The sequence below is a fragment of the Lytechinus variegatus genome, chromosome 11 (genome assembly GCF_018143015.1).
Source record: "Lytechinus variegatus isolate NC3 chromosome 11, Lvar_3.0, whole genome shotgun sequence".
In the NCBI taxonomy this organism is placed as follows: Eukaryota; Metazoa; Echinodermata; class Echinoidea; order Temnopleuroida; family Toxopneustidae; genus Lytechinus; species Lytechinus variegatus.
Window position 1 is genome coordinate 11868118 of NC_054750.1, and position 27490 is coordinate 11895607.

Sequence of the window (27490 nt, forward strand, 5' to 3'; positions counted from 1 at the left end):
TCCAATTGTCAATTTGGAGTGAAGAAACACTCAATGAATCAAATTCTACTGTTGCTAATTGAATTAAGGTGTGAAATCAGCTGTAAAATCACTTCTTGCTCCGGTGATCAATCAAGAAAATAGTTTCAGTGAAGTGAATCTGAATCCACTTGAATGGAACTAAAATCAACTTCCCTCTTTCTTGCTTGCTAATCATGCAAGAAAGAACTGTAAGTAAGTGATGATGATGCCACTTGTTGCAAACTCTGACCCATTTGGCCCCTTTTCATGGGAGCCGTGCAGTCATGGTGGCTCCCAGCTACAGTGCTATAGGGAATAGGACGTAGCATATTGTATTGCTACGGATATGAGATGACTTATAATTATATTACATCGATGCTGCGCTTTAACCTGGCTTGCAGGGTGTTAAGTGTGTGTAAAGAAAATGTGAGATCCCAATTCTACAGTACTTTCGTAAAAAATCTCATTTTTTATTTTTAAAAAAGTACTTCACATGTATTTATAATGTACATGTGTTAAGTACACATTACTTCTATCCCCATCGGGTAGAAACTACCAAGATGGAAATTATAACAATCAATATACCACTCTGATATGGAAGAAAAATGAAAGAAAAATACAAGTGAAAGAATGTAATGAAAGATATATACAGCAAAAACACAAAGTTGTGTTTTTAATATCATAACTCCTCAGCACATAATTTTAGTGTGAACAATTAAAATTTATCCTGATATTAAAAGAGCTGAAGAACTCAGCATTGACTTATTGAATAATATCAATAATATCAGCATTAACGGATTGATACAAGAATGCATTATCTTGTACAGCATTAAGGCCCCGTCAGACCGGAGCCAATCCAAGTATCCATACTGCAAAGCTGAATCGCTTTATTAAAAGGGATGCCATAAATTCCATGTATGTTTCATTTTACCATTCTAACGATTAGCTGGAACACTTCCTCTTTTTTTTCATTGAAGTTTTTAGGCCCCTTGAACCAGCAAAGATCCGTTCCACTGGGTTGTCATTTTTCTTAAAAGTTCGCCCCCCAAAAAAAAAAAAGGAAGAGAGAAAATCCTATAATCACTTCCCCTCTACTGCTCGTACTTCATCAGAGTGCAAAACAGTAGTGTTTTAATTTCTGGACTTTTCACTTTTCAGATTTGGATTTTATCTGGCACCTTTAAATTTTTATATGAAAGAGATGTAAACCTGTTTCACAGTAAATGCAAAATATAAAGATTGTGAAGGTTTTTCTTTTAATTCAAAATAAGATGAAAAAAAAACTCACCAATGTCTGAATCACTATATGTTGCTGAGTCGTACCCTGATAGTCCTCTCATACGAACTTCCATCTTGCTCATCCCCAATGGACGCTTGCCAGGTGAGGCGGACACTGACCGCTTGACCGGTCCGGACATTCCATTAACCTCCACTGCCAAGCTATTGACATGGATATTTGGGGTTGAAGCAGTCTTAGGGTAAGGCACACTGGGTTTGTCCTCATCAGAAGAGCTTGCAGAGCTAGAGTCCCTCTTGTGCACCTTGATGCGGTTGTGGTGTTGCGCAGGGGATGTCGGGGCAGAGATATGATGTTCAGGGATCTGGGTATAGTGGTGGTAATTCCCTGGGTAGTCTTGAGGGGGCGCGCTGATCTTCAAGGCAGGGGATGGATGTCCATTGCTGGTATTTGTTGGGGGAGTTCCAGGGGTCCCATTCTGCAGGGGAGGAGGAGAAGGGGAATGTTCCACCATCAGGGGACCGTTCTCTTTCGGAGGTGAAGATTGTGGCCTGGTATAAGAATCCATGCTATGTCCTGATGAATATCGTTGGGATTCTCGGCTCCCACTGACCTCCACCTCTATCACCTTGCTATCACTCATCTGCAAAATTACACAAGAAAATAAATTAATTGAATTTTTACCATATCAGCATACAAATACATGCACAAACCTCAATTTCTCAAGACATACAAGAGTCCAGACTCCACTTTGGAAAAAAAAATTACGCATAATAAAAGTTATTAATACTTGTATACGTTTTTATTAAAACCGTACACAAGTATTAATTTGTTTGTTTTCTGGAAAAGTTCATGGATACGGAAGACCACTGCGGAAAAAAAGACCCTATACAACTTAAGTTACAACAGTCTGGACAACCAAAACTGAAACCATTGCGCTACACCTTGTACAGTACAACCCAAAATAAACATTTCACACATTGCAACATTCTCTGAAGTCAAAGGTTGGACAGACAAGTACTAAATCTTCTCCAGATTCACCTTGCCTAAACTTTTGAGAAAAAAAAACATACATGTAGACCTTGTCCAATCTAAACATTGATTTATCACAAGAAGTCTGCAGTGTACATCTTTCACTGAGATGTTGTATCCCAAAGATACCTGGAAAGCATTTCATCAATTTTTTTGCGCCAATACGCTCTGACAAGTTGTCAGATCTGACAACTTTCCTTGATTTTAATTGGCCGAGAAGCACTGTTACTACGGTAACTGTCCGATAAAATGGGACTTATCAGATGAAACACTCTTAGGAAGTATTGTAAAAGCATCACTAAAGAACTACTTGTATGTATATTGACGAGTGGAAAGTAAGATGAATTGGTTCTTTGGCCTACATTGTATAATGCCCTCTGTGCTACTTCATTGGACCCCTATTACATTTTTTTTCCACTATTCACTTGATATAAACAAACTCTATTTCAAGTTGATTTTGTTCCCCATTATCAAAAGACTGCTGAAAGACTACCGGAAGACCATTTTTTTTTTTTTGAAAGACTGTTTCGAATGGCTTCACAAAGCTTTGGGAATCACAAGGACCACGAAGACCACTGGGAGATCAGGAATCGTGAAATACCTCAGAGATCTTTGAAAGATTGTTGGAAGACCCCTAAAAGATCAAGCAAGTTTCATGGTCCTACAGCAGTCTTTCAAAGGTCTTGCTCTCTGTGAAATGGGGTTTAAAAGGGTTGGATCAAAAGCTTAACATCAATTTGATTGTTTCTAATCTTTTTTTTTATTAAGTAAAGCACACTTGTCTACATGTATATAATATCAAATACTTGAGGCATATCTGCAATTCTATACAATGTCATACATGTAGTAAGCTATTGTTGCTATAAGCTACTGAAATACTTGTATCTGATTGGTGGAGAGTAAATTCAGAAATTAAAATCGCTGAGAAGATGCTGCATGAAATACTCCAATGAAGTGGACCAAACAGGAGAATGTACTTTCTTATATGATTTTGATGAAGAAAAAAATTATAAATTCTCTACCTTATGTATGTGCATGTACATGTACATGGATTGAAATAAACTTTTTCCATGTAAACTTGACCAAATAAACCTGAATGATATTCTTATTCCTTGTAAATGTTCTTTTCAAACTTTCACCAAATGTTCTGAATATTTCCCTGGCCTCTATTAGTACTCAACTTCACAAGTATACATCAAGTACTGTATGCTACATGGCATGTAAAGGTACTTGTATTGATATTAATGATATATGATTTATAAGTATCCAATTTAGTAGATCTCTCTACAATTGTCAATACCATCTGAAAGTGAAACAATGTGCACAGTTCTGGTTCAAAAGAGTATTAAACTCACATGTCCACATCATCATACATGTACACAGCATAACAATATCATAAATTGTGCTTGTGGTGTGAGGCAAACAAATACCCCCCCCCCCCCCGAAATATCTGACTTATTAGAAACTGAAACCTTATAATACATGTACAACATGCACCTCGTTTTAATGCAACGCCTATTAAAATGACCTTTCATCTGATATGGAACATGCCTATTTAAAAGTCACAATGATTAATTGGCTATAATGGTTTTTCTTTTTGTTTTCATTCTAATGTAATCTATATGTAAAGGCACTATGAAAGAAGATAAAACTAAAAGAACATTATGCGTGTACATGTATATATGTACTTTTTCACTTGTGGATAAAATACCTTGCTCAAAGGCATATTTTTGCAGGAATCAATTTTGCAGGAATCAAACTCATGATCTTTGTATTTTATTATAAGGACAAGTGTTTTTAAACAGTTAACTAACTAAAGACATCCCTTTATATTATAAAATGTACATGTATTTATCAATGGTCTTTTTCTGGCTTAAGCCGGGGTAATATTAACATTATCATATCAAGAAGGGCCGCTGGGAGAACAGTTTTCAGAAATGAAGTGGCTACCCTTGGTAAAAGATGACATTATTATATTATAATATACTGTACGTGTAGGACACAATTAACACTCACTTGACAGATGCTATAAAGCCTACAAGTTACATCTAGCCCGAAATATGAATAGATACGGTTTTCTGAACCTATTGTTCTCTGCTTTTAGAGTTCAATATGACTATTAGATTATAAATTTCAAACATGAGGGGACACTTATTTGAGCAAATATTGGTTTACAAATGCCTAAAATATTGAAGGACATAAACATTGAGGTTTCTATGAGGTAGGTTTGAAAAATCTTTCACGTGTATTAATCCAACAAGATTTTTGCATGCAGCCATGCATGATGCATTGTGCCTATCCATGCAGGGAATACAAGGAATGTGTATCAGTGGATAGAAAGTGACGGTTGCTCAAATCATTTTACTAGAATTTAATCTGAAAACATAAGACTGGAAAATGAGATGATCTCTTGCACTTATATTTCAATGAATAATTGGAAATGTGGTACTACATGCATCTTAATTAGTGTAAGGCAAAAAGCCAATTATCCCTTAATGATCACTGCTGTACTTAACCTTTAAACAAGTGAATAAAAACCATTCTTACCAGGCACCAATCCATGTAGGAGACGTATGCTCCCCCCCTTCACAAAATAGAGCTCAACTGTTCCTTGTTATTCCCCTATCATGAAAAGTCTGCAAATTTTAATTTTATATGGCTCCCGTTCCCCCTCTTCTTGATGGACATTTCACCACTGGTCCCTGCTATTTTCTCTTCCATTTTTTTTTCTTTGTTTGGGGGAAAGGAGCCCATTTGGGGAATGAAAACTTTTAGGTCAAATACAATATTGTTCAATTTTCAATGTCCCAACCCCATTTGTAAAATAAAGGAGCTTCCTGGGCCCACCCTTGATTATGACCTTGGGGCATGATCAGTGATTACACAAGGAGAGGAAGAGAGAGTTTTGGTAATTTGCACCCAACGGTAAGTACGGATCTCAAGGGATGGTATGCATAAGAATTAACTCATGAATAAGGATAGCCCCCTCATCAAAATTCATAGGACATTGATGAGCTACTGAAGAGATGGATGGTTAAGAAAAAGGAGGTGTCAAATAAACTTTAGTTGCTACAACAACCATTGTATAAACCTTATATCATTCTGATTTACAGTGCAAATGAAAAAGGGGATAATTGGAAGAAAGCAAACTCTTGAAAATGAAAAGAAAAATTATGACAGTAATGAATAGTTTGACAGATAAGACACACACATGAATGCCACTTTCAAAGCTTATGTTAATACAAGAAGGCCTTTCAGTTTCATGCCTGATATTAACTTAGCTTGGTGGTAGTAGTCACTTGAATTGATGACTATACATTACATGTAGACTTACAGTATACTTGAATGATACCAATAATAAAGAATTAAAATATGAATAGGAGAGGGAGAAGAAAAAGAAGAAGGGGGAGGAGAAAAAGAAGGAGGAAGAGGTAAAAGAGGCAAGAAGAGGAAGGAGAAGAAAAGGAGATGATGATGTATACACGACACAACAATTGTCCAGAACCAGTATTTTTGACAAGGATCACAAGCAGTGAATTGTCTTGTCACAAAAACACAAGACAGAATAAAGTCGATCTCTGTAATACCGCAATTGAATTATTATTAGTAATAGTAGTATTAGTAGTAGTAGTAGTAATAGTAACGTAGTAGTAGTAGTAGTCATGTAGTAGAAAAGTTAATTGTCTCTGAATTTCAGATGCAAATAAAACAGGACACAATAATGGCCTAATACCAGTATTTTTGACGAGGATCACATTATGTGCATGCATGATGTGCCTCTTATACCCCTTTCATAAACCCAATTATGCGGCTAATAGCAGCATAATTTGGTCGTAAAATCGGAGGACCAGAGTTATCCGCATTATTTTGATGCTGCTATTATCCGCATAATAGCAGCATCGGGACCAGATTTTGACTTTATGAACGCATTTCCAAATAATGCGGATAATTGCCATGGTGCGGTCACAAGGTCACCCTTTTCCAACACCACCGCATCGAAGGGGGCGTGTCCAGTTGTCATGACGATTATCCGCCTTTTTCAGGACGGGCGCTCGTAAAAATAGTGCGGATTATTTTCGGAGTTTGTGAACACAATTTTTTATTGAATTATCCGCATTACTCTTAGGCGGCTAATTGGAGGATGGGTTTATAAAAAGGGTATTATATCACATTGTCACAGCTCAGACAAGGAGCAGTGTTGTCTTGTCACAAAGCCATATCAGTTTGATAAAAGTTCTTACTGACTGAAATCTTTCGAGCTGAACACAAGCCCAAAACGCAAAGGTGTGAGCCAGGCTTTCTGGACAGTTTTAGTGAATAAACATATTATAGAAATATCTCAGACTGTGATAAAGATCAAGTGCACATTCAGAAAGCACTGATGAAAAACATTAGGTGGTTTCAGACCGCCTCGAAGTTCGTCAGTTCCAGGTATTCTCTGATCGGGAAATTTACCCTGATCAGAAAATACCAGGTATTTTGGTAATGTGAAAGCAAACTATGCGCAATTTCCCCGAAAGAAAATACCCGCTAAATAGTAGGTACTTGGCGAAATTACGAGAACTTTCGCGGGGATTTTTCCAAGGTCGCAGGTATTTTCGCGATGTGAAAGCAATTTACGGGAACTTTTAGCCCAGCATGTCGTTGGGCGCAGCGGCATGGGTGGCTGCTGGGCTAGTGATTTTGAATCTCGCACCTTGCCTGCTTATCAGACCATACTGCGCATGCTCGTAACTTCGGGAACTTATCCCGAAAGGGTATGTTTCAGGGCGGTGTGAATGCAGGAATAATTAATGGGTATTTTTTAGCCTAAAAAAGTTCGCGTAATGTAACAGGATTCTTATGATCGAGGCGGTTTGAAACCACCTATTGTGTATGAATTAAGGATCAATTCAGACATGTGGACCCAAATATATGACATCCTCTATCAACAAAGCAATATGGCAGATGCCAGAATAACAAACCACTCAAAATATCAGAACAGCTCTACAAACATCTTCCTACAGTATTGTGTCACCTGGATATGATTTTGTACACAAGTAGTACTTTGGCAATTGGCCTTTCTCTAAATATAGCAACAACAACAAAGAGAGATAAATATGGGACACCAAAAGAACTTTGTGGTCAATTGGGTTGTACAAAAACTCAGTCACAGGTAGAAACATACATGCGCAGAAATAATTTGTGCACTTGATTTCAAGAATATCCAGGATGAGATGAAATATATAATAGATACATGTATACACAGATGCTGGCTTTATATTGTGACCAGACAAAGCAAACTCACCAAAAGTTGCCAGTATTGAATTAAAGATCTCATCTGAAAAGGAAATTTTCATTTTCAAAATGGTGTAATAACTTACTTCTTTATACATGTACCATCGGATGATTTTAACCCACTTCAAGAAAAATGTTCACTATACCTGTACCATCAAATGTTACCTTTGATAAAAGTTAGCCATTCAATTGAAAGACACTGGCCATCCTACTTTTTGTGTGAAGATGATAAAGATAGCATTAAAAATCAATGAAGTTTTCATGGAAGAGGGCATCGAATTACCCCCAAAGCTGACACACTAATTAAAGCACATCCTGTCCATTGTTACCCAGCTCTTTAATAAGGGAATATTTTGGATTCCGGGAGAATAAAAAAATATGGGTCAAATCAAACTGTCAAAATAGAATCACTGGGTTTAACCGTTTGAATGAGCACTATATCCAATATCTTTGTAAAGTATATATGAAGATGTACTCTTTCACAAAATACTGAAACTCATATTTGGTCATTTTCAAACGTGAGTGACACGACAATCGGAGAGGTTTAAGGGCTCATATCTTCAAACTTAAAGGTTATGAATCAATCATTACTACTACATTATATACAATGTAGGACTGGCATGGGCCACTACGAGTTTGATTTGAATTCAACAATTTGTTTAGTAGATATGATTAAAAAACGGTGCGTGTGTGACACGACAAATTTTGGACATGGGTTTCTGACCACTAACACATATGGTTAGATTCGTGCCCAAGTACATGTAGTTGTCATGGAGTAGTGTGAGTACCAGTAAATGGAAATAAATAGTGTACCTATCTAACACATATAGTCAAAATCAATCAAACCTTCTCTATGGAAAATGGTACCCTCCTATATACCGTGAGTGACACGACATCCAAAACGTGAGTGACACGACAAGTGCAAAAATACAACATTTATCTCAACATTGAAAGTATTTTTTGCATGATGTAGAAGAGTAAAGTACCATTAACCAAAAAACAAGCTTAATAACATAATAACTGTTTTCTTTAGAGGTCATAATATGTCATCCTGATGTTTTATTCTTGGTTTATGGTCATATTTGCCCATCAACTCACATTCCCTATACCATACCACATTGTCACACTAGGGCTTCTACCACTCTCCTCTTTAGAGGAGGAGGGGGCACTTGAAGGAGGTGTTATGAGGTCTTGTCATTGACATCAACTCAAACATAATTTTTGTGGCCTGATATCATTCAAAACTTTAACTTTTTCTCCCTATCTGTATATGAAAGTTTACAGGTTTATACAATTCAGCATCCACAATGGATGGAATAATTTTTCCTTGTAAGAAAGGTATTCTCAATAGTCACTCACATCATCTGGCATGGTCTGGTAGCCAATGATGTCATGTATGACTCCTTTTTCTTGAAATATTGGATTACAATATTATCCTCCTTTAATATTTTAGGCATTGTCCAAATAGGACATGGCAGTTTCAATGTCTTTTTGGTACCAAACCACAATCATGTTGCTGCACACTTCAGATGGACTATCAGCAAATCCTTGAGAAACTTGGGAATTCAACTCAACAAGCATAGGTTTTCTCCTGAACACTGCTTGTATGTGGACCCTCCCAAGGCAGTACATGTAGGCACTGTACCAAAATTCAGAGCTATGCTTTTAGCTGGAATCTTGTAAGCGCCTTTTCATTGCTAATTATTTGATCATATACCATACCACAGGAATCCAGGGAAAGCCACAAGGTGAAAGACGCAGTCAGTACCTGATTCTTGCAGTCTGCTACTATTACATAACAACTACAAGTCATTAGCCTTTCCTTTTCTAAGCCCTTGGATGTCACACTAAAATCCAATTCAGCATCCCAACCAGGCTCCCTTTATACCTCAATAGCTTTTTCCCCTCAAGGTCCAGCTCTGTTCTTATCAGGGTACCCCCCAAAAAAAAAATGATCTACTGGTACATGGCAACCCATCCAAAGTTGCTCAAATCAAAATGCGGTCTCGGTTGGGACTTGTTGGGCCCTACATGTACATGCATCATTTTGTTGTACATGAATATGTGTATGCAAATCTGCTCTGAACACACATCGGCCCGCTTACGGTAGTTTGCTGTTCAGACCCTACATGTAGTTAATCACTAGCGGTATGAATGGTGGCCGAACAAATAATGATTTTGAACTTGGCATGTACATGTAGCTGCTTCAAGCAATATCCAAAATGTTCTATCAAATCTCAGTACATTCTCACCTGAAATGTTTATGTTTTCTTGCAAATTTGTTTATTTCATGTCCTGGAATACAAGCTTTATGGCAAATGAAAAGGTTGATTTAATCAATCAGAAGGAAAAGAAAAATATTTTCTTTTCCGAATTTGAAAAAATGTTTGGTGTTCATGGTGATCTCTTATATCTCATGTACACTACTTTACCACTAAAATTTCTGCAAATTTCAAAAAAGGATCCCTGACTTTTCTAGCTATGAGTACATGTATAACAAAGAAATAACATTGCTCAAAAGAAAGGTGAACTTTCTGCTCATTTCTGTAAATGGAGACAGAGAATGTTCGAGTAATACCTAGGTATGACTTGAACCATCACCAACCCTTTATGCACTGTAAATATGTCCATTGCTATAGTGGTTTTTCTCTTGATACATTGAATTTCATAATTTTGTGTGTAGTGATTATGTTTTTTTATTATTATTCTTAATAATCACAGTACATTCACCAAAATATGAATTAGGATCCGAGTCTTCACACCAATGGGAAATTGTCAGGATTTTTTAAACCAAGGCAACCACGGAGAGGAGAGAAAATAGATGAACTCATGTCAAATTCAATATTTCCATAAAAAGGAGTAAAATAAAGAAGATGGAGGAAATTATTAGCCTAAAATAGGCCTAAATGATGTCTGGAACAACATTTTGACTGTATCCCTGCTAAAACGCTTCAAAAATTACTGGATGTCCTTTTTTATACACAATATAATACCGTGAGTGACACAACATTTCGTGAGTGACACGACATTGTGAGTGACACGACACAACTTTAACAGTTAATTTTAGCTTTACCTTAACACATTTTACCAAGTTACTTTATATACAATAAGGTACAGATAAACTGTATTTGCTCCAGTACTAGGATAAATTAATTTTCAGAATACACAGCTCTAGAAAACTTTTTGCATTTAAAACGTGAGTGACACGACAACCAGTTTTGAAAACTTCGAAACCCAATTTTTTCAGAAAAACACTTCACAGAATTTTTTTTTGCTATTTAGGAGTTAGATACAATACACAGCTTGTATCTTGCCAACAAATGCGCTTCAAATACAAATTTTATATTGTGATAGGCAATATGTGAATTTTAATGCAAAAATCAACATTTTGTAACATTTAATTTCCCTTGCATAAAATTCACTGTATCTCAAGACATAATTAATAATTTCATGTAAATGAAATGGAAAAATATACTTTCAGATGTCTAGTTTCAAAAAACATTGAAGCCTAATGATTTCTAGCAAGTTTTAATTTTCACCCCTATGTCCACTTTTGTTTGAAAATGACCATTTGACACTATGACCATGACCCCTACTGATGCTCTCTACATGATATTCACACTGTTCAACTTTTTGTGGGGATTTTGGTGCCTTGTCACAATTGGCATGATTGGGGGCCACAGTATAAAAACGGACTGAAACTACATGTAATCCTGAAACCTACCAAAATACGAAGAAATGTGTTGGATCGTAATAGAATTATCAATTTGTTCTCACCATATGAAAAAATTCAACATGGCCATTAAGGATTAATTGTGTAATAACCTTTAACAATGTCTTTAAAAATACTTTCCATGTATATTACAATCTGAGACATAATATAATTCACTTACACCATAATCCTTAAATTCATTGGCCTGTATTCTGAAATCAGGTTTAATTTAGACCATGGTCCAACTCTGTGCTTAAATTATGGGAAGCCAAAAGTGTACAATTTTTGTTGTATAATGTCTATTCTGCTATTTCCTGGTTCTTTGATTATGAAGACAATTATCTATTCATAGTTCCTGGAAAATTGAGAATGATTTGAGAGTCAAATGAGCTGAAATATTATATCTCTACTGTTAGTGATTTATGTCACAATTGGCTTTCCATACTTAAACCACAACTTTAAACCTGAGTTTACATTAAACCCGAAATATGGGTCATACTCTTTAAATTTCACAATGAAACTGACACAGCAGCTTAGAGCTACAGGAACCAGAATGTAGAACAGATCATGACATTTGTTTATAAATAGATGATCAGATACTACATGTATCTTAATAATTTAAAAAAAAATTTGCCTTAATATTACAAGACGTATGAGTCAGGGAAGAATTCCAGAACACCAGAACCTGTCTAATACGTATGCATTCTACTTTGCTTCAATGCTAGCCAAGTACTAGGAATTTTCCCAAATCAGGGAAATGTGCTAGTACATATGCCGTATGTTAGTGAGCAAGCAGGATCCTTCAATCTCTTTGCTCAAATGTCCGTAAGTTGACTTCATTTGAAGATGAGATTTCAGATTTGAAAAAAGCTACATGCACATAAATATGATTGATGTACATGTAATTTATACATGTGTTATGAATAAATATGAAAATAGCAACATAAAGGTAAAAGTAGACGATGTGGAATGATGAATTCAGGGATGTCTCAAAATATTAAACCTCACAGCTGTCAGATCAAAATGATTTTGATATCTGTTTAAAGTTTTCTTTATTTGTGTATTCACATATTTATCATCAATATAATTTCTTAAATGCACAATGTCATTATGCTTACTACTGCGTATGCGCGTTGTTTATCATAATACGCGTTATGCAACTCTGCTGTCTGATTGGCTGGAGGTTGGATTGAGCTTGCGATCCAGTCATAAGGATTCAACATGTCAAATCCTTCCGATTTTCCTTGCGATTTGTCTCTGACCGGTCTGCGACTCTGAAGCTGACAAGAGCTGTGACGTCACATCTCCCCTCACTCAGTCACAAGCCGGTCGTAGACCGGTCGGGTCGTAAGGTGTGCGGTGGCCTTTAGCGATATCGATAAACTTTCTCTCATTGTCGATAATACCCGCTATTACATGTATGTAGGGACAGTGATTTTCCGCGAATTCACGGAAACAGCCCTTTGAAAATGGCTTTTTAAACGGAAAAATCACAGAAAATGTTTTTTTACTCAAACTGCACAGAACAGCAACAGAAATTGCTCCAAAATCTCAACAAAATACTAGCCACAAAACACCATCTCACCCCCACTGCGCTATTATTATAGCAAAGTAGGGGTGAGATCATGACTGCACTCGACTCCATTCGATCCAATCAAAAACATCACAAGTGCAAGCTCAATTTTAGCAAAGTACCAACTAACGTAGAAGGCGGCTAGCACACAGCCGTTTGCTGCCCTCTACGTCAGAAGATGTATTGCACAATATCAAAATGGTGGATAGGCGAAAGATGTTGACTGCTCAGAATGATGTCCAAAAAGCCCCAAAATTATCAATAAAACTTCATCCAACCCTAAAATAATGCTAATAACGTGAAAGGTTAGGATGTATTTATGATAAGTACGTTTGTTAAAAGATGTTTATGCAGTCATTCCCATCCAATGACGCAGATTTTAAAGCATTCTTGGTACAGTGGCAGATACAAATTTTGACCAGACGCGAGTACCGTAAGTAACGGTGTATTAACCGCACCTTTTTCTCGGCGGGATAGAAGCAAAAGTCGGGGGTGCGGTTTATACACGGTGACGGGTCTGAGTCAGCCCGCTGTAACCCCTCCCGTACATGTACGATGTCTGCCAGTTCACAACACATCGAGTGGCCGGGCGTAGCCGCCCAGGCAATGTCGTTTAGAGGGGTATGAGCTGCGGGTAATGGGAAGCAATTATTACGATATTAATTAAATGTTGTCCATAACAAACGCACCCACCTTCATGACACTAATTTTGACTTTATTCTCGATTCAAAGTAGTGAAGTTCCCTGGCTAATTTAAAAGAGACGCCAAGCATACTCGGTAATATTTTGTCACCGATGAGCGAGAGTTGAGTGAGCTTAGAGATTGCGTTGTGATAATGTGGTTATAGTGCGACTTAAGCTGGCGCTATTCAAAGTCCCGTTTCGTGCCAGCTTTTTTTTTTCCTTCCTGTTTGCTTTTCATAAGATACCATGTAAACCACGCACGAGAGAGACGGCACGAAGCCGTAAAAAACAACTGGAAAAAATGTCAATTTCTTTGTTTCTTGAACCTTCCTGTAATCCCGTATCCAAAATTCATGCTAAGACATCAAATTTCTGAAAGTGATTGTGAGGTTGTGATGCAAGAAATGTGAATGTTTCTTCCTCCTACGCTGGGAAAGACACAGATCATAATTTGATGTACTGGCATGACTGGTACTGTATCGTAGTTTGCAATGTAATGGCAGTGCTGTGTGTGTGCGTGTACACTGTGACTGTGAGGTGAGTGAGTGTGTAAGTTGCCAATATTGTCGGGACCGTTCTTTCTTTCTAACATTTGTAGATGAATTGATCAAGAACAGCAGATTTCCGCATACCGGTAATCTCTTTGGATACTTTGAAATCTTAAAACTTAGATTTTGTTTTTCTTCATACCTCAAATATGCATGTAAATGTAAGTTTGTTTTTTTTTGTCCAAAATTGGGGGTGCGGTTAATACACCGTTACTTACGGTATGTGACATCGCATTAAAAATGCATATTGATTATGTTCTTTTGTCAATATTAATCGATATCGGATAATTTTAGCATGATATCGACAGAGAATTTTCTCAACGATAAAAGCCCTATTGATCATGAAGCCAGTTATTTACTTGACAATTTTCATAAAGTTTCTGTAAACTATAAAATGCATACATGAAAAGAAACTGCAGGTACATGTACTGTGTGGACATAATGTGCTGGTACCCAAACTGTATATATATTAGATATTAAATTTGCCCTTTCTGCAATGAAGAAACAGCTTTAGGAGAAAAACATTCCTTTCTTATGGTAACCTTATGTGTATATGTTATTCTCAAAAAGGCATCAATTCATACATGTTCACAAAAATAATTGTATGAGAGCTAATGTAAATGCACAAATTTAAGTTATAACAATTTACTTCAAGCATGATTAGACTTGAGCTCCTTCTTGTACATCTTTGTATGGCTCCCACTTCACAGTCAATGTACAGGTGTATTGTATTTTGAAGCTCAAGAGGTCTACATGTACATGTATGTAAGTTTTGTTTTCTGAATGCCTCCTTCATATGCTCACTATATAAACCAGACTTACATTTATGGTATGAAATAAAAAAAATCATGAAAATGAAACAATTTCTTTTAAAAAAAAATATTTGAAGTGCAACATATTAAAAGGAGAGATTTATGATACAACTGTAGGCTAATAACTGGTCTTCAAAGTGTTTCTTTGACAAATCAAGAAGTCACACAGTAAAGAGAAAGATGAGAGAAAGAGACATATACAGGGAGGCCCTATAGGGCCCATGCCAATATGACAAGGAAAGACATTTCAAAGTTTCATGCCTTGATAAAATCCTTCTTTTCCTCATCATCCTCTTTCTTCTTCTCCTTCTCTTTCTCTTTCCCCTACTCTCTTCTTCTCACTCTCTTCTCATTTCCCTTCTCCCCCCTCCTCATTCTCGTCTTTCTCCTTCTTTTCCTTCTTCTTCTTTTCCACATTCAGCTACATGTACAAAATATTATCTGGGGTCCGTTGCAGAAAGAGTTGCGTTTAAACGCAAGTCAAAAAAATCAATCGCAAGTCCTAAATGCGCACTGTTGACTGGCTGAAAATGAAGTTGGGCATGATTTTTAGGGTTGCATTTGATTGCAACTCTTTCTGCAATGGGCCCCAGGACTGATAAGTGTCTGTCTACCTAAGATGTGAAACTACAGTCTACAGTCTACAAGTACGTTTTAAATGTATATGTATTTGTCACTTGAAAAGGCCATTATTCCAGTTCAATTATAAGGCACAATACTTTCCATTTAGTTTTGAGCAGTTTGTGTCTTCAAGACTACTGTATAATCTCTTACAATACATGGACATGATCTACATGTAAGTAATATGGGGTTTCACTTGCATTGCTTTCAAAAATCATGATACATGAATCTCAATGATTATGATAATAACAATCTCAAGAGCTAAAGCACCTCATGACAACCCTTCTTCTTTATCAAGGATGCAACACAACCACGTTGTCTTATCACAGCATTCTTACTACAATATTTGCCAATAAATATGATTTTTTTTAATGCTTCAAAGTATTCTTGTTCTTCAATATACAATGTAGATGACCAAAATTGTCAATTTATAATACCGGTAGTTCAAAATATAAGGGTAGCAAGTCGATCCTGAACATATATGAAGCCCCGTGGTAGGAAAACCACTATTTCCGGAGCTTGGGGCCCCTTTAAAACCTTGCCATCAACAATCCAGGGAAAATGATTTACACTGATTTATATACAAATATAAATCAAGTATTGGTAATCAAGAATTGTTTTCTTCTTCTACAGTAGAGCAGCAAAGGAAGCACTCCATGTTTTATGTATATTGTGGTGGTGATTAACACACTAAATGCCTAAACTGCTTGTTACCCCCCTGTAGACTACATGTACATGTAGATTCAGATCTCAACAATTCAACATTTGTGTCCCACAAAAGAGGAAATCCTATAAATGTAGGGATGTATATCATAATCATCATGTTTTTGGTTTTAAATTTTGCAACAATACTAGAATGAAAAAAAAATCTCCTTGGTTAGATACCAAATACTTATTGAAAGGAAAAAGAAGGGGGGAAATAAGGAAAAGAAATAAAAAAAGAAAGAGAAGAAAAAAAAAGGAATGGAAAAGGGAACAAATTATAATAAGCTATTGAAAATGAACAAAAGCTGTGGCAAAAAAAGTCAATCCTGACTGGTTGCCAACCAAGGAAAGAAGGTCATCCGTGACATATTGAAACCAATAAAAACTTTAACCTGACTTAACAGATTTGCACAGACATGCCATTTGATCCACTGTTGTTGTTAAAGACATTCAGTGATATAAACATTATCAAAGAAATCAGAAAGGGCCATTCATTTATTAAGACGCAAGGTACATATCTCTTCATAAAGCTGCAATATCTTACTGTTGTTGATGTCCACTTTCTTCAAACTTCCCTTTTTACATGTATGTATCGATTTAATACCAAAATGTTACCTACCTGCTTTTCCACTATGTTTCAACAAAATAATACTATCTACATGTATACCTACCACACAAGACAATCATCTAATATGCATTTGTATAACCCTCGCACGCTGTTGGCTCACAAATCTATCAGACATTATGGACCTGATGTTTGGATTCCCTACCTACTAGCTAGTACTAGGAATATGTTATCAGTGCATTCCTACAAAAGTGCGGTAAGATGCATACTTTACTCTGAGATGTAATTTTTTTTTTTTAGCAAGACACACTTTTGTTGTACTGTACATTTTAAACTTAAAGATTGATATTATTTCAATTATTATTACGCCTCACACACTCATTGCAAATATTTGTAAATAGTTGTGACATATAATAATTTGTTTATTTGTTTTTCTTTGTGTAAGATTAGTTTTGACTTATGTATTTCACATATCCAAAGGTGACAACAGCTCAAGCATCTGCTTACATTGTCATACCACTGCATGTCTGCAACCTTGGTATAATCATTTATGTAAATGATCATAATTATACATTATTATTACAAGTATGTAAAATTTAATGTATTCAATTTTGTGATGGTCACACTATGTACATCGTCATGATATGCAGAAACAAATAAATAAATAAACATGTACATGTTGTTGTATGTTCACATTCTCAATAAATATTGATTGACATGTACATGTACTTTTCTGGGAAACTGAAATTTACCTTTTTTGCTCAATGATGATGCAAACACATAAAATATCCCACATTGCTTGACTGATTCTGCTAGAAAAATAATTGGAAATTTTTGTTTCCTGTTTTTTTATGGGATACAGTGTAGAATGGTGGAATCTTGCAGCTTGCAACGGGTGCAACCCCATTCAACCCTTGTAAATTTGCAATTTACCACAAGGTACTCTAGAAATCCCATATGGACAGACAGAGACGCATTCAATTCATTGAATATACACGAATGTGAATGCCCCTCTCATCCGTCTTTCTCACTTGCTCGCAAATAACCATGGCTTGATAAATAACACATCTATTTCAATATTCCACAGCAAGGATTAAAACTGCCTATTATACTGGAATAAGCCTAATTATTCATTGATATTCATAAAAATAAACTGATATTTCTTTCAAGTACAGGAGTGGTTTATATTATTTTTTGTTTGTCTTTTTAATAAATTTGCCTTTTACTGTAGTTATATAAACATGCGCATGTACACATACAGTTCTAATATTAATTTTTAACATCAACTATCATTCAATATTTTTAAATTGTTATCTATTTGTTGTTATCATTAAACCAACGGTTTGTAGTAATTTGTACAATCTATCCTTAATATCTGAAAGAGGCGATGTCATTTTTTGGAAAGAAAAATGGGCATGCCCACTTTGTCAAGTCCAATCTATTTACGACATATCATCCTGAATAGTGATTAATTTCTACTTTTCTATTAGACTGGCTGTTGATTTCAATATTTATTAACTCCTTTTCATCATGCCAATTGTCACTCTAAAATCGTAATCTCTTGGTCAAAATCTCCCTTCTGTCTCACTCAAGTTATCTCCCACTCTCCTCTCTTCCTGTCTCTCTCACTATGTCTCTCTTAGTAGGCATTTCATACATCTATGTGAGTGTATGGGTCATTCTGTATGTCTTTCTTTCTCTCTCTCTCTCTCTCTTATTCAAGAAGCATTCATGAGAGATAGATCAAGAGAGACAGGATATCTTGTTTTGGCGAGCCCAAGGAAGGGGGAAAAAGTATGCCTCTGGTATCACTCAAGTGGGTAGGTCCATAGAGGATGGCATTCAGAAGCACATCTTGAAAGTGGATGATGAGGACGTACCTTCATCTCCCTCAAACCACATCTGCCACATGGTATAGGCTACCTCGCTGAAAAGCACTTGAAATGAATATTGCGAGGCCTCGGGCATCCAATTGATTAATAAGTAGTTTTTATGTTTCTTTTTTTTCCACATATTAAAAGCTACATGACCATGACCTAAATGAAAATTTAGTTGGGTATTGTGGTGATAATATAGGACTAGAATATTTGCATAATGTTCATGAATAGTACAAACTATAGGCACTACAACTTACAAGTGATTTCTACTCAATGATCACTAATTTTTAGAATTTTCAGATGCAGTCTCTAATTATGTCAGTGAGTTTTCCTATTGCATTGTATTACTTCTTTAATGTACTATTATATTCAGCTCAGTTTAGCAGGTGATTGCAATGGAACGTATGAATCTGAACTGCAATCCAATTCAAGGTTCACTCATTTCTCTAACTTAAAATGTAGTGATCTCACAATATTGGAATTAAAACATCTGAACTCAAGGAAATGGGACTACACATTTCTTTTTTTTTTTGCTTCAATGTTTTAGTATGCACTTACATGTATGTCTCATGACTGGAAGTTGCTAATACAGTATCTTCCCCCATCCCCTTTTGTTTCCATTTTTCTTTGCTGTAGAGGACATGTGATCTCTGACAAATAATCATGACACAGACCATCTCCCTTCCATTCCATTCTGGTGCATAACCTACTGTATACTGCACCCCTGTTCCCTGCAGAAAGTTAAAGAACAAGTCCACCCCCAAAAAATTGATTTGAATAAAAAGAGAAAAATTAAACAAGCATAACATTGAAAAATTCATCAAAATCAGATATAAAATAAGAAAGTTATGGCATTTTAAATTTTCGCTTCATTTCACAAAACAGTTATATGCACATCTCAGTCAGTGTGCAAATGAGGGAACTGATGACATCACTCACTCACTATTTCTTTTGTATTTTATTATATGAAATATGAAATATTTTCTCGCCATTGTCATGTGAAATGAAGTTTCATTCTTCACTGAACATGTGGAATTCCATTATTGTAACATTTTGTGGTTCAGGCAAGGAGGTCCTAATTGTCAAATTCGTAAAAATTGAATTATTGTATAATTCAAACAATAAAAAACAAAAGAAATAGTGAGTGAGTGACATCAACTCTCTCATTTGGATGTAACTGGCTCGTTCATATAACTATTTGTTAAAAATAAGCGAAACTTTGAAATGTCATAACTTTCTTATTTTACATCCGATTTTGATGAAATTTTCAGCATTGTGCTTGTCTGATTTTTCTCTATTGATTCAAATCAACATTTTTCTGAGGTGGACTTGACCTTTAAACAAAGTTTTTTATACCTGATGAGCAGTAACTAGTAATTTTCACATGGTTCCTTCTCATTTATTAACTCACCAATGGAATTTACATGTATATCCCGAAGCTTACAAAATGTTACTGCCAATAGAATGCAATCAAGAGCCAGGTTTGGTTACCATACAAGTGGCAACAATGTAAAAAGTTAAAACCAGAGTTGAAGGCAGGCAAGAGATCATTCCAAGTACACAGGGATTTAACAAAACAAATAACATGAACATATCATCAGTAAACTTGATGGTGATGGATAAATGTACATATTTGTTCATTTATTTACATGTATATAAAATATATATATTACAATGTATGGGTATATGAACAACTCTCAAAAGGTAGTGATTTACCAGCATATTTCCTTGTTGAATCAGTGTATCAACTCAGGTGAGTTTTGGAGAACAAAATATTCGGTGATTACCCACATTTTAAAATTCTTTTTAGTACAGTTTACATACATTTATGTTAGAATTCTTTAACCTGATCAGCATTTCATCATCAGAATCCAGCGCTTAAATTCAGACATGATCAAAAAAAAAAATTCAGAAATGACTCAGCCCTGCAACTAAGTTATGTTCTCTTGATGAAATAGCAGACCACCAAGATCTATTTCTTTCTAGACTGGAACACCCCTCCCCCAATCTGCACAGATGCATAGTCTGCAGGCACAGACGCTGATTGAAACTTAAATCAATAAGCGAGTCTCCACATTAATACCCCTTTCATAAACCCCATTACAATGAATTAGGCGGCTAATAGCAGCATAATTTGGTCGTAAAATTGGAGGAGGACAAGAGTTATCCGTAATAATCTGATGCTGCTATTATCCGCATAATAGCAGCATCGGGACAAGATTTTGAGTTTATGAACGCATTTCCAAATAATGCGGATAATTGCCATGGTGCGGTCACAAGGTCACCCTTTTCCAACACAACCGCATCGGAGGGGGCGTGTCCAGTTGTCATGGCGATTATCCGCCTTTTTCAGTTCGGGCGCTCGTAAAAATAATGCGGCTTATTTTCGGAGTTCATGAACGCAATTTTTATTGAATTATCCGCATTACTCTTAGTCGGCTAATTGGAGGATAGGTTTATGAAAAGGGTATAAGACTAGCACATACAAAACAAGAGGGCCTTAAGTACACGAGGCAATAGTAGGCTGCACGTTCAAACCCTTTACTAAAGTGAAGGTTTGCACAGCAGAGTAATGGATGCGTGTAGCAATAAATCTTTTCCTTTATTCATTTCAGAACATTAAATATAAGTCAATGTGCATGTACAGGGTTTAAATCGATCTAAGGTCATCAAGACCATGGCCCAAGATACCCTATTGATTGGCCACAGTGCCCCTGTTATTGTCCTAGGATATCCCATCCAACATGGTGAATGGTGAATAAAACAATTAAATTCTATTCAAAATAAAAGACACAAACACACAAATATGACTGAGAGTTTTTTTTTCATGACGTTGAACAACTACCAACGAATTAACAAGTTTACTTTATAAAGCTAAGCCTAAAGACAAAATAATACATGAATGCTTTTTGACAGATATCGACTTATTGTTTCCATTGTTTAAGTTCAAACGTGATCATAAGTTGTTTTTTTTTCTTTAATGCACTGAAGCACCTAGAGCATCTAATTAAAGGGGTGGTCCGGGCTAAAATTATTTATGTCTTAATACATAGAGTAGAATTCACTAAGCAAAATGCCGAAAATTTCATCAAAATCGGATAACAAATAATAAAGTTATTGAATTTTAAAGATTAGCAAAAATTTTTGAAAACAGTTGTCATGAATATTCATTAGGTGGGCTGATGATGTCACATCTCCACTTTCCGTTTTCTTTAATATGTTATATAAAATCATAATTTTTTTCACTATTTTGTGTTAATATGTCTCCCTTATAATGAAATAAGTTGCAGCAATAAATATCCAATGCACAGTTGTCAATCCAATTTTGCTAGTTCTTGGAGGAAAAAAGTGAATAAACATAATTTCACATAATAAAATACAAAAGAACAAGTAAAGATGTGACATCATCAGCCCACCTAATGAATATTCATGACGACTGTTGTCATAAAATATTGCTTAACTTTAAAATTCAATAACTTTGTTATTTGTTATCCGATTTTAATGAAATTTTCGGCATTTTGCTCAGTGAATTCTACTCTATTTATCAAGCTATAAATACTTTCAAACTGGATCATCCCTTTAAGATGGAAAATGTGCTATCAGGCAAAAAAAATTATTTCATGTTGGAGGGGGCATTTTTACAACTTACTGCCTAAATCTGCAACATTGGATAAGCTTTAACATTGCAATTAATGGGACTAATAGGGGCTTAATTGCCCCCAGCCCCCATGTAATTTTTCCCTGGTGTGCTATACAAGTCTTAAATATACATGTATTTATTTATCATTATATTATAAATGAAAATCTGAAGAAAAAAAGGTGAAAAGTGTGCACAGACTACAATTATGGAAGGTCTCCTACATGATTGCAATAGACAGGGACACCCCCACTCCAACTATTAAAGGTCAAGTCCACCTCAGAAAAATGTTTATTTAAATCAATAGAGAAAAATCAGACAAGCACAATGCTGAAAATTTCATCAAAATCGGAAGTAAAATAAGAAAGTTATAACATTTCAAAGTTTCGCTTATTTTCAACAAAATAGTTATATGAACGAGCCAGTTACATCCAATGAGTCGATGACGTCACTCACTCACTATTTCTTTTGTTGTTTATTGTTTGAATTATACAATATTTCAATTTTTACGAATTTGATGATTAGGACCTCATTGCCTGAAGCACAAAATGTTAAAATAATGGAATTCCACATGTTCAGGGAGGAATGAAACTTCATTTCACATGACAATGACGAGAAAATAAAAATATTTCATATTTCATATAATACAAAAGAAATAGTGAGTGATGTCATCATTGGAAGTAACTGGCTAGTTCATATAACTATTTTGTTGAAAATAAGTGAAACTTTAAAATGCCATAACTTTCTTATTTTACATCCGATTTTGATGAAATTTTCAGTGCTATGCTTGTTGAATTTATCTCTTTTTATTCAAATCAAGTTTTTGTTGGGGTGGACTTGTCCTTTAAAGAAGGACTGTTGCATCATGTTGTTTGTATAACAGGAAACCTGTTGAACTATGACAATAGCGTCATTAACAGCAAAATTCAACATGAAAGAATTCACAGGAAGGATCATTTAAAGGGAGAGTTCACTCTGACACAAAGTCACATGTGGTTTGAAAATTAAATCCTTGTCTTAGACTTACAGCCAAGTGTACACAGAGTTGTAGCAAGCAATGATTTCATAATAAAGTCTTCAAAATCAAGGGTAATTACATGTACCTCCATTTTATGCAGGGTAAATAAAAAAACAGTTTTTATCTAAAAAACAAATAAAATATTTTTCATTATAATTCTATTTCAAAATATTTTATAATTCTATTTCAAAATGTTTTTTTCCACCTGCAATTTCTGTAAATCAATTGCACTTTATTGTTTGCATAACAGGAAATCTGTTGAACCACATGTATCATGACAATATTCGCGTACATGTAATTAACAGCAAAATTCAACATTAAAGCATGGACAGGAAGGATCATTTAAAGGGGGCGTTCACTCTGACATAAAGTCACATGTGGTTTCAAAATTAAATCCTTGTCTCACATGTAGACTTACAGCCAAGTGTACACAGAGTTGCAGCAAGCAATAATTTAATAATAAAGTCTTCAAAATCAAGGGTAATTACCTCCATTTTATACAGGGTAAATAAAAAATAAAAAAAACATTTTTCATCGTTTCAAAATATTTTAAATCGTTTTAAAATGTTTTTTTTTCAACAAATGATGCAATTTCCGTAAATCAATTACACTATATTGTTTGCATAACAGGAAACCTGTTGAACTACATGTATCATGACAATATTCATGCAAAATTTTAACAGCAAAATTTAACATTAACGCATACACAGGAAGGATCATTTAAAGGGGGAATTCACTCTGACATAAAGTCACATGTGGTTTGAAAATCAAATCCTGTACACAGATTTGCAGCAAGCAATGATTTCATAATAAAGTCTTCAAAATCAAAGATTATTACCTCCATTTTATATTGGATTTAGACCTGGAATACATTAAACAAAACTCTGTGAAATCATGGAAAGAGTAGAAAAATTACCACACTGTATATCAACAAACAAGAAAAGCACATGTGGGACAATCGCTTGGAAAAAAAGTCTGACAACTGGCTGGAATGTGTTGCTTATTTGGGCAATAGTTTGGGTATTAATTTGCCTGAATTTATTTTCAGATTGTACCACAACTTGGCATGTTTTAGTCTGCAGGCATAGACCCTGCATCATCTGTACAACATGCAAGGTTAGCAATACTAAAACAAAGTGGATTGAACGAGCAAGAAAATAATGCTGATCGCCTACAATGCAGCTAGCAGTACAAGCTGCAAAACCGTTAACAAACCGGCTTGTGAATAATATCGCGCGCCCTCTTTAGGCAAAAATTGATATCCACACTGAGCAAGAGGTATCTACGTGAAGATCACGAAAAAATGCTCTTATTTTATTTAAAAAAACAGCAAAGAGAAGTCAACAAACGATCCATATAGTTCGGTAAGTGTCATAGCACAATTGGAATTCTTAGCTATGATGTAAAGTCATTGTTATTTTAGTAAAAAGGGTGTGAAAGATTTGCGTGCACCAGGTGCATATGAATCCTTCGCATGCGAGATGATTTGAAACTATGGGTGACCCTGAATGGAACTTTCAATTAACAAGTGGGTCTTCAGACATAAACCACTGTGTAAATAAAACTTGCTTTCAAGAAATGAGGATGACCTTCTGTACACAAGTCAAACTCATAGACAGGCAATTATTATTATTATTTAATTTAAAGCCTTTGCATGCTGCCGGGTAAAGATTTGACATTCTGATTCTCGAGAAGTAGAGAATCAAAGTTTTATTTCCAATCTCATAAATGTATGTGTAGACTATCAACTGTACTTGAGATCCCATTCAATTTTTTTTTTATTGTTGATTCTTCCAAGGAGTTTTAAGAGATGGAGAGACAACGAAATGCAAATTAATTCATGTTGCTTTCTGAATTAACACACTTAAGTTTAGGATCACAAATTAACGCTTTAGACCTACTTTACTTTTATTTTTTAAGTTTACTTAACCCTAACTTAATTTTATGGCAGCATATTCTCCAACGCTTCAAACCACAGACAATAAAGATGATTATTTATAATTACACAAAACCGCTGGCACCTTGAACCTTGAAGGAATAATCCCTTAAGCAGCTCTTCCAAGCTAAACTGGGATGGGATGTGCTGTGACAGAAGGTGATGGTGCAGACAATTTTGTTGGAATTCTATTTACAATACAATTGGTGAAGTGCAAGTAAAAAACATGCTCCTAGTGCTTACAGCATCCTGGAACCTACAGGAGGCTTTAACCCTCTGATGACTGACAGGAACGGCAGCCCCCCTGAAGACAGTAACTGATGGGGCAGTAACTGCTTTAGCTGGTAGATGATTCCAGATACGAATGGTTGTTGTGTACATACACTGGGATAATATGAGCGTTCGTATGCATCAATCGCAATGTGGTACGTTTGATACATGTAGATCTCAGGTTAAATCTGTGAATGTGGGCCCAGTCCCAGACTTGAATCATGATTAGCCAGGAGGCTCCTATGAGTATTTACTAACGTATGCTTACTCTCAACGAAGCCAGGGATTCCATTCTATTCATCTGCGTGTACCGCCAAAAAGCCGCGTCTGTATGTTAGCGATTAACAATAACAAACAAGATGACGGCGTAAACATTCGGACAAGTCTCCCCAGTCTTTTCATAATATTTTTCTGATTTTTGTAATGAATGCTTGTTTAAAAATGAAATCGATAGCGTAGAAATGTCGGAAATGAAGTTGTATCCATTTACAATAGGTACATTAGATGTAAGATGTCTGCATGATTTAGCTAGGCCTAGGGCTACAATCTAGATCTTTAGATTAGAAGGAAAGTAGAAATCTCGGGGGCGAAAGTTTGAGGTTTTTTGGCGGTAACGTACACGCAGATGAATGGAATTGAATCCCTGGCTCCGTGGCTCAGAGTAAGCATACATTTCTAGAAAATGACTTTTACTCTCTTGAGTTAGGAAGAGCCTCCTGGCCTGGGCCCTGGCTAATCGTGATGCAGAGAAGAAAGAGGAAGTCAGAATCTATTAAATTAAATAGTCAAATTTATTTTTAAATTTATAGGCCTAAATAGGACATAATCTCAGACCAAATTGCTGTGTCCATAGCTCAATTTCACACACCATCAAACAAAGACATGATAGATTTTATTGCATAGTAAAGTTACAACTTGTCAACGGGGACTTTGTGTACACTGCACCACTGGCTCTGTGTCTCTGTCTGAATTCATATTCCAAATAGTGCGCGAAAATTGGAAATGACTGTGCTTCTCAATGCGATACGCCGACGATGTCCCGGAAGAGACCAATCATTTCCCGCAAAATTTTAGCCGCTGCTCGCCGCCGGTACCGTACCACCGGTAATGAGCAAGAACACAAGAATTCTTCACCCAAAACACATTTTTAAGTTTTTTATATACTCACAGTTAAATACAGGAATTCCAGTTCTTTCGGAACACAGAGTAATGTTGTCCTCAATTCGAAAAATAGAGATGATTATACGAGTCTCCACAAATTCACTTCACTCGAAAACGCAACACCGGCAATCTCGACGTTCGATACTTATACGGTATCGATTCGATATTGCATGCACGATATGGACACGTGCTCGCTCTTTAGGTATCCGAACAAACTCATTTTTTAGTATCTGAATAATCTCATGCACCTTCATGTAGTCTGCTATTCAAAGAACAAAGGATTTCGGATAATTCTTGTATCTCGCATTGCATGCTCGATGACTATATTCAAATTCAAATTCAATTCTTTTTTTTATTCAACAATACTCATCAAAAAGTCCGAAGACTAATATTGTGAGTTTACAATAAAAACACATTACAGAGAAAATTAATAAATAACATGCAGTGACCATTAAAGAAAAAATATCATGTTTAAAAATACAAAACACATTTTAGCTCCGACGTCGAGCTTTCATTATTTTTCTATTTACAAAATTATTTTCAAAAAGTGCTCTGTAAAATTTTCGTTTTATTGTCTGAGTATCAACATTTTCAGCTCGCGCTGCGCGCTAGCACTATTTGATTTTGCCAAGTGCCGGTACCTATTCTCTTCATGTATTCCATAAGTTCTCAAAAGTTCTCATTGGCAAAACCAGCTAGCGCTGCGCGCTCGCATTTTGATTGGTGAATATTGTCTGTTGTAGTATAACAAATATACTAGTAATGAATCCTATTTTCATGAAAGTTTATCAAAAATTTTGGCTCGCGATTTGCACTCGCATTAAT

At 35.7% G+C, this 27490-nt stretch overlaps 1 protein-coding gene across 1 annotated transcript; it reads right to left on the minus strand.

Annotated features, from left to right (window-relative positions):
• Positions 1 to 1093: 1093 nt before the first annotated feature.
• Positions 1094 to 26816, minus strand: LOC121424569 (extensin-like). Its single transcript, XM_041620297.1, has 2 exons — positions 26673 to 26816; positions 1094 to 1880 (listed from the first exon to the last, which is right to left on the minus strand). The coding sequence occupies exon 2, from the start codon at positions 1878 to 1880 to the stop codon at positions 1257 to 1259; it is 624 nt and encodes a 207-aa protein (XP_041476231.1). The 5' UTR covers positions 26673 to 26816; the 3' UTR covers positions 1094 to 1256.
• Positions 26817 to 27490: the final 674 nt, after the last annotated feature.

Excerpts from the sequence above, each read along its gene's own strand:
- LOC121424569 (XM_041620297.1), bottom strand. The coding sequence starts at position 1,880 with ATGAGTGATAGCAAGGTGATAGAGGTGGAGGTCAGTGGGAGCCGAGAA.